The sequence below is a fragment of the Cynocephalus volans genome, chromosome 3, assembly GCF_027409185.1.
Source record: "Cynocephalus volans isolate mCynVol1 chromosome 3, mCynVol1.pri, whole genome shotgun sequence".
NCBI classification, from domain to species: domain Eukaryota; kingdom Metazoa; phylum Chordata; class Mammalia; order Dermoptera; family Cynocephalidae; genus Cynocephalus; species Cynocephalus volans.
This window is the reverse complement of record NC_084462.1, coordinates 139,930,404-139,939,515: the sequence shown is the minus strand read 5'-3', so window position 1 is coordinate 139,939,515 and position 9,112 is coordinate 139,930,404. Positions and strand designations below refer to the sequence as shown.

The 9,112-nt window shown below is 38.3% G+C and overlaps 1 protein-coding gene across 1 annotated transcript in view; it reads left to right on the top strand.

The window, feature by feature from the left end:
* Positions 1–13: 13 nt before the first annotated feature.
* EXOC5 (exocyst complex component 5) overlaps positions 14–9,112 on the top strand; it is a 71,648-nt gene continuing 62,549 nt past the window's right edge. The window contains exon 1 of the mRNA XM_063089351.1: positions 14–292. Coding sequence (XP_062945421.1) covers positions 266–292 — 27 coding nt within the window. The 5' untranslated portion in view covers positions 14–265. The remainder of the gene's footprint in view (positions 293–9,112) is intronic.

Genomic DNA, 9,112 nt, shown 5'->3' with positions numbered 1-9,112 from the left:
CGCGCGCAGCTCCACTTCCGGCGTACGAGGCGGTGACAATGGGAGCGGCGCGGGCGGCGCCGGGAGGCAGCTGACAGGCGTCTGCGGCTTCTCTTCATGGCCGCTCTCCCGCCCCGCCTGGGCTCTGTGGAGAGTGGGGGTAGCCCGCGGCGGCCCGGAGCCGGAGCCGGCGAGCCAAGCAGGGACCTGTGCGCGGCGCCGCTGAGGCGCAGCATGTGAAGAAGAGACGACATCCAGTTTGGGGCGAGCCTCTCAGCCGGCCGGGATGGCCACGACGGCCGAGCTCTTCGAGGTGGGTCCGGGCGGTTCTTCAGGGAGTGGCAGGCCCGAGGGCTGGCAGGGTGCGAGGTGGGCGGGCAGAAGAGCGAGCGTTCTCCCGCTGCCCGGAAAAAAGCCCTCGGAAGAAAGGTGAGAAAGCGAAGGGGTGGGGTGGTGGCTCCGGTGTCAGCGCGGGCGGAGCGTGAAATGGGGGAGGGGCGGCTTTGGGATGGAAGTCGGCAGGGAGGGGAAGCGGGTGTCCCGCCGGAGGAGGATTGATTTTGTCCGCGGGGGCAAGCGGGGAGTCTCGGAGGTTCGGGCTTTGGAAGATGTCTACTCCGGATGAGTAGTGGGAAGGGCTGACTCTGGACGAAAAAATAGGAGCTAGGAGCCCCAGGGTGGGCGAGCCCTGACTTGTCGCTTGGATCCTCGCCACAGTATTCAAAGCGGGCCATCTGAGATTGGAACTCTTGGGGGCTTCTCGTTGTTGAGTAATTATTCCATTAGTAAATGTTAGAAGTGTCAGTCGTGCGCCTGCCACTTTACCCTTACATTTGAGAAGGCTGGGAGTATTTTTTTAGGACAATAAAGGCCTATTTAGCCCTTCCGACTGAAGAAAGACAAACTATAAGGAACCTATGTGTTCGGATCTTAAGGAATTTAAGTGGAGTATAAAACTACCTGACTGCTAGCTAAAGAATCCTTAACGCTTGATAGAGAGCGAGCATTCCAATGTATTTCCTTGAGCGTTTTCAATATCTAAACCTTACAGTTTAATTTCGTGAAGTTCGCTGTAAAAAGCTGTGAAGTTTGAGGTATTAGAATAAGAAAACTCTAACTCGTCCACAAAACAATGAAGCGTATGGAGCATCTCCTTGTGTGAAAGAAAGGAAAGCAGAAAGATGAAGAAAAAGGAAGGAAAGACCCTTTTTTTGTGTGCTTGTGTTTCATATTGAGTAACAGAAGTGTGAGTAATAATGGAATACACTGCAGTTGACAATAGAGAATTTCTCCATAAATGAAAATTTGATCCTTTCTCTACCTAAGATGCTGCAGTTTTTATGACTTAAAATTTATGACAAATGGAATTTTGCATTTGTTATTGTTACTACATTTTGGGTTCAATCAGTTTGAACAGATAATGCTTTTGTTGAGAGAAATACCATATGTCATTGTTATAAACTAATTAAATAGTAATTTGTGAGTGGAGGATTATAATTACAAGAAAGACTTCAGAAATATTAGTTGCATTTTCTCAGATTTAAATGTTGGGAAATATATTATTACATTAACTTCTATAGTCCCAAAGTTGTACGGTCTGTTATTGACACCAGATCAGAGAGACATTTTTCTTGCCAAGAACTTTTACTGTGTGTCCCTGGGCAAGATACTAAGTAGTTCTGTAGTTCCTTGTTTTACTTTTCACATATTCTAAAGGTAGAAAACTATTTATGAAGTTGTTTGAGATCTTTAATTAATGGATTTCATAATAAGCCAGCTATTAACAGAATACTGGTGTAAGAGGGTACTTCAAAAAGTACATGGAAAAATAAATTAAAAGGTACTACCAATTTTTCCATGATCTTTTTGAAGAGCCCTCGTAGGATCATACAGTTCATAATACATTATTTTTTGAATTAACAACTCCTGCTTGACATTCCCAATTATGCTTTGGACCATATTATGTATATATATATTTTTAAATGTTTGACCACATGAGTCCAGTAACTTACTTGAAAATGCATTTGATCCCCCTCCTCCTCCACCCCCCAAGAAGGAAGAGGAGGAGGTGGAGAAATATATATTTTGCTTTCTAGTGTCTTGTTATTTAGTAAAGTAGTTAAACCAAATTAAGCTTTGACTTTACTTAGTGACTCCAGTTACGTGGTAGCTGGTAATATTGAGATAGAGTAGTCCTGTGGCCAGAGGTTTTTAGAACAAATTTAAACATATTTATAAACCTTCAATCAAGTGACTTTTTTCCCTGACCATATGTAGCTTATTGCTTCATTGAAATTAAAAGGATATTAATAGTTACAATTAATGTTAATAGTTATAATGATTAGGAAGTGTATTTATCTTTTGGCGATGAGTCTAGCCCTACTTTGGATTCTGCTCTTGATTAAGTTTTCATGCTCAAGTGAAAAGTTGACCTCTTTGCTTTAAAGGGAGGAGCAGGAAAAAAACAAACCCCTCAGTCACTGCTGCCACTGCTGCCATTTCCTGTAGCTACTGCCATAGGATCTAGACTGTAGGACAAGTCAAGGAGTGTCTTTTTCTCCTGCTTCCCTTTTTTTTAGTCACAGCTAGAGAACTGTGGGAAAGAGAGAGCACGATGTAGTCAAGGATATTTTGTTTTTATGCATCCTGGTTTTCATACCCTGTTAAATAGAATTGTGCTTTCATTTTCCAAATTGAAGAAGAGAAGTTAAATGAAAACAAAATTTAGGTTATTATTGTTCCTAATCTTCCTTTTTTATCATAAACAACTTCATACAAAATCAAACTGCAGAATATTTCCTCAGTTGATAGAAATGATTTAGTAATAGATGATTCAGATATTGTAGTAGTGTATATCCTGGAAATTGCCCAGAATACCTTAGATTCAACCCTTGTTGACAGATCTTTCTGAAAAGATTCATCTGAAGTATTTTTAAATGATCACTTCAGGATGGACATTCTGAACAGGGATTCTTATGTGGTTCAGGTTAATTATATCTTCTACACACAAAAAGTGGCTGGGGTGGTGAATTCTTTTTCTCTTGTTGTATATATTCCTCTCTCCTCTTTCTGCACTACTGAGGACACTTACTCCCTTCTTGTTTGTCAATTTTCTCTCCTGTCATTCTTCAAGAGTCTTCCCTTTTTCTCTGGGCAGGCTACCTTTATGGGAGAGTTCTGTGTTATACCGAGGGTTAATTATTCATTGATTCAGCACATATTTGTTGAGTCCCTGTTAAGTTCAAGATAAGGTGTCAAGATTAATGAGGCTGCCTGTCTGCATGCCATAGAAATAGTAACCCTTTGAGATGTGCTGCAAAAAACCCAGAATGGTTCAGAGGCCAGATAAGTTATGGAAATGCGAATAGTCTGTTTCACTGGAGATTTACAACATATCTCAGTATGTTAAAGATTTTAAGAAATACATTTCCCAAGCTTTTTTGACCATGAGATTGTTTTATTTTCTACTGCTGGTTAACTCAATTTTGTGAATTACAAGGTACATACTTTGAAAAATATTGAATTAGATATACAACCTGTCGTTATTGTCAAATAGGGAGAAAGAAGTTAGGTATATAATAATGTACTCTAGACAAAGTTAGAAGTGGTGTCAAAAAGGTCTAGCTAAAGTGCCATAAGTATGCTAGGATGGGAAGATCACCTCTAGAAGAGGGAAAGGATTAGGAGGTGGCGTTTGAATTATCTACAAAAGATAAATTAGATTTGAGTTTGTGGAACTGGGTGGAGAGATTTTCCAGTAGAGCAGACAATAAAAGCCAAATGTCAAGGAGTGTAGGCCCTGGAGACAAGGGAAAAGTTAATTTTGGCTGAAGTATAGCACACATGAAGAGGAGGAGTACCATGTAAGGTAAATTGGGATTTAATCATGGAGATCCTAAATGGCAGGATTAGGAATTTGATTTTTTTTTTGTTTCCTATAAATGTACATGTCTTGATAATAGTTATTGAGGTCAGGTAATTTGCCTATGGTAGCAGTGGCTGTTTGACTTCCGAATTAGAATGTGGATATCCAAGAACACATTTTCCTACACGAACACATTTATAAGTCTCTTAGATTTTTCAGATTGAGTTACAAAAGCTGTTTAAACAGTTTAGTTGAAAAAAGTGTCTCTTGTTCAGTTAATTAGCTAAATGTTTATTAATGAACTTGACATATATAAGTAAGGAGCACCCCTTTACCTTCAAGGTGCCGAAATGCTATTTATTTTAACCATTTAGTTGTTAAGTGAATGTTTGTGGAACCTGGTTACCAATGATAGTATCTTGTATATGAGAATATGTATTCATTCAGCAAGGATTTATTGAATACTTTACCTACCCTAGGCCAAACATCATTCCAGGTACTGGAGTTAAAATATGATGAGTTAAAAATCTAGGTTGGGGGAGACAGATGTGTTAACTGATAATGCACTGCAGTGGTAGTACAGAATCTCTTCCTGGGATAATTAGGAAAAGTTTTATATAGTAATGGCATATAAATTGGATGTTGATGGATAAATAGAAACTTTTTAAGCAGGTGAAGGGCATTCCAAGGCAGAGATAGAATATGACTCCAATTTGTAAGGTGAGGTGTGTTTTGGGAATATTGAGAAGAGGTAGAATGTGTATATGCATGTTTTAGGTATAGGGAGTGTTACCTCATAGCAAGTCATTGAAACCATAGAGGTTTGGGGGAAGTTTTCAGAGGGCTTTTATAAACCATGCTTAAGGGGCTAACCTGACTTTGGGCGGGGGTGGAAGATGGGGTGCAGGGGAGGCAGACATTTTAATGTTATTGTGAAGAATGGCTTTCAATTGAGAAGAAATTGTTAGCTGGGAAAATAGAGGTCATGGGCAACCTGGCATAGTTCTTATTTGGCAAGTGTTTCAGAATTGTCTTGATTAATTTAGGCAGATGAAATCCTTAACCTAATTCAGTGGGGACAGAGAAGACAGGAAATTTGGGAAGACATTTTGGAGGAAGAATCAAAAGAATTTGGTTACTGAGGAGTTAATTCCAAATTTGTGAACTTCGGAAGGTAGGTGGTTGGTGATTCATTTACTGCGACAGAAAATTGGAAGGACCCTTTTAGGGGAAAGGAATAATGTATCTATTTTTAAAAAAATATATTTTGAGTTTTTAGCAAGACATCCTGATGAAGAAGTCCAGAAAGCAATTGGAAATATGAACTAGTAACTCAGAAAGATAGAGCAGCTAGAGACAGCAGTTCAGGAAGTATTTTTTATGGGTGGTAATTTAGACCAGGGAATGGATGACATCTCTCAGCGCTGCCCTTACTAGTTGTGTGATCCTGGGCAAGTTATCTAACCTCTTTGGGCCTCAATTTTCTCTGTAAAATGGAGAAAATAATAGTACCTACCTCAGAGGATTATTTTGAAGATTAAATGTGTTGACAAATATAAATTGCTTAGAAGAATGCTACTAAAAGAGTGGTAGCCATTTTAAAAAAATTAAGTGTTAACCACTTTCAATTTAAGTGGATTGAGAAGGGGACTAGATTGAGGATCTATCAGATGGGAAAATCCTTCAAAGCAGACTGAGAAGAAATAATACGAGAGAGAGGAGATTACAGTAGAAGAGAATTACAGAAATGGGCAGTGGATGTTGATATTTTTCAGGATGGCCGTAATATTAGCCATCTTACAATGTGATGTTCACACTCTTCCCATAGAGAGGTAGGGTCTGTGCTCACTTCTTGAATCTGGACAGGCCTATGACTACAGTAGAAGTGATACTGTATAGTGATTTCTAAGGTTAGGTCATAAATGTGATCTGCCTGGCCCTTTTTTTGAAACTGGGATCTAGCAACTATGCTAAGAGAAATCCCAAGCAGCCCTTTGAAAGAACCACGGCCCTTGGCCCTCAGCTCTGGCTGAACTCCCAGCTAACACTAAACACCGTCTTGGAAGTGGATTTTCTAGGCCCTGGTTGAGCAGCCCTAGCAGATATCACATGGAGCAGAGACTAGATATCCTTGCTGAGCCCTGTCCAAATTGCAGATTTGTGAACAAAATAATGATTATTGTTATTTGAAGCCATTAAGTATTGGGGTGGTTTTTATGCAGCAGCAGATAACTGGAACACAGGGTGATTAACTTCTTATCTACATCAATGTTAATAGACTTCTGGGCTGGCCGGTTGTTCAGTTGGTTAGAGTGTGGTGTTGTAACACCAGTGTCAAGTGTTCAGATCCCCTTATCGGCCAGCTGCCAAAAAAAAAAAAAAAAAAAAAAAAAAAAAAAAAAACACACTTCTATCACAATTAGTAGAGAAAGCCAGATGCTTAAGAGTAATGGTTTTACATTTAAATATTTTATGTTCTCAGTCCTCTGGTCAAACCAACTTGAAAGTGAACTTTTGGAATGAGCAAGTCCTTAAATTGAGGACAGTTTTATAGACTGTGTGTGTGCGATTAGTGTAAAATACTAATCCCTGGTGTGCTCAAGAAATTGGATAGTTGGGGTTTGTGGGGGGGTGGGGGGGTGGGAGTGTGTGTATATCTGTCTGTCTTGGAGAGAGAGAGAGATTTGAAAGATTGATTTATCCTGTTCTTTTAATAGAAGATTGCAGATTCATATAACACTCACCCTGCAAATAAACAAAAACTCCACAGGTTAAAAGAAAATTTTAGTTGGTTGAATGGTATATAATTTAAAAGTTTTGATTGTTAAAAGTTTATGTATATGAGATATTTAAAAAACTTGAGCCAACTTCTCTGATGCTATTTTCTTTCCTTGGATTTGAAATATGAAAATAATAATGAGAATGTAATTATATATGCGTCTTTGCCTGTTCAGGATAAAATAAGCCAAAGACATGAATGATTCTTTGCATTCGCTTGTTAAATTTCATTCCAGAGGTGTTTATTAACCTTGTAAAGATATTTAATCTGTAAATTTGTAAATATTCTGAATTTGATTTGAAATGGTAATGACAGGTTTTATTAGACATTTTAAGTGATATTTTTTCATGGTCTTTATATCATTACAAAAGGCACCATCATACAGTGGGAAAATCTCTGGGTTAAAATACTGGTTTAGTACTTTGACACAACTTAAATTTCATTGTCTCTGTTTCCTTATGTGTAAAAATGAGAAGAGGTGGGCTGAGATGATTTTTAAAGACCATTTTTGCTGTAAAAATTTTAAATCTAATTGTATGATCCTGCTGAGACTGGTATAAAAGGTACTGTAACATTCTGTTACCTTTCTCTTTTGGACATAGAAATCAGATAGTACTTTAGTTTCAGAAGTAAGGTATAGTCTATTCTGGAGGGAGATTTTGCTTAAGAGAATCTAAAGTATTTTATAACATCCTAAGGTACTCCATTTAGATAGTCTTTAAAATGATTCTGTTAATATGATTAATTGGCTAGTTGTCTCATGACGAAAATCCCCTTCAAGACTGAATGTTAAAATTGACTTTAATTTTAAAAAGTAAAATTATTCATCTCGTAGCATTAAAGGTACTTTTTCAAAGTTTTCCTTATCCATATTATGTTTGAAACCGATTTTACTAGCCTGAGACAAAACAAAGGATTTTGCAGTGCCTTTAAAAAAATTGTCAATAAATGTAATTCGTTTATTAATTTACAGGAAACAAATAATCTTATGAAAATCAAATTAAATGGGGTTAAAAAGGAGAGGTCAAATGTCGTAAAATTCATTTAGTTTCAGTGCCAGAATTGCATTAGGCTCATGCGAGTATTGGTTTCTGTTAGAATCTTGGATTGATAGCACCATCTAATGCCTGTTCTTTATTTCTAGGTTGTGAAGTTGTGATTCTGCCTTGTTGGTTTTGGATATATGTATCAGGGCATGATTTTCAATATCTTCTGCAGGGGATTTGGCTATGGCCCTAAGTAGCTAGTGTTTTGGTATGCTCAGCTTTGTTCTGTTGAGTACAGGTAGAAAGTAAGAGAAGCTTATGACAGAGCCTGCTCTTACTTTCGATTTAAGTGTAGACAAAAGAGTGAAACTTACAAAAATGATGATAAAACAGTAAATGATAAAATGACAATTAGTAATACATTGTTCTATGTTGGGATTTGAATTTTTAAGCCTCAGAGGTGCTTAAGAATGGAGAAGTCAGTGGAGATCTTATAGGGAAGGTACCCTTCAAGGAAGAAATGGGAATTGAGCCAGCCTATGAGTAATGGTATAGTGGTGTTTGAATTATTGGAGGGGAAAGGGCATCCTTGCGGGGTAAATTACCTGGCCACAAGTTGGGTAGCAGGAGTAGCATGGGTTTGAAGAGAAGACTAGGCTGATGAAATGTGGCTGTTCATTTTAGGCTACAGAGAAATTTGGGAAGGTGGTACAGAATAAGAACTTTAAAGGATAGACATAAGAGTGTGAACTTGATAGTGCAGGAATGACATAGGGAATTTTCTGACTAAAAGGAAGCAGTGTTTTAGTGATTTGTTTGGCAGTGGTATGCATAGTAAATTTAAGAAAAAAACATTATAATCAAGTCGAAGGTATACCTGTTCCCCAATGTTCATCGCAGCACTCTTTACAATAGCCAAGAGTTGGAACCACCCCAAATGTCCATCATCAGATGAGTGGATACGGAAAATGTGGTACATCTACACAATGGAATACTACTCAGCTATAAAAACGAATGAAATACTGCCATTTGCAACAACATGGATGGACCTCGAGAGAATTATATTAAGTGAAACAAGTCAGGCACAGAAAGAGAAATACCACATGTTCTCACTTACACACCGGGGGGGGGGGGGGGGTGGGGGTGGGGAAGAAGATATAACAACCACAACTACTTGAAGTTGATACGACAAGCAAACAGAAAGGACATTGTTGGGGGGGAGCGGGGGAGGGAGAAAAAAAAGAAAAAAACATAGGCAGTACTTGATCCCATGGGTTAGTTGGTGTAACAGGATACAGAAATACCTCTCTCTGAAATTCTCTGAGCCTTATTTATTTATTATTTATTTGTTTGTTTGTTTTGTTATTTATTTACCTAGGCTATGGGGAAATATTCTAGTTTCTTCGAGTTTGTAGGTAGTTCTAACGTATTGGATCTATTTTGGGGAAGAGTGATATAGGAAAATACAAAAGTTCAGTTGGATTTTTCTCAACGAAACAATTT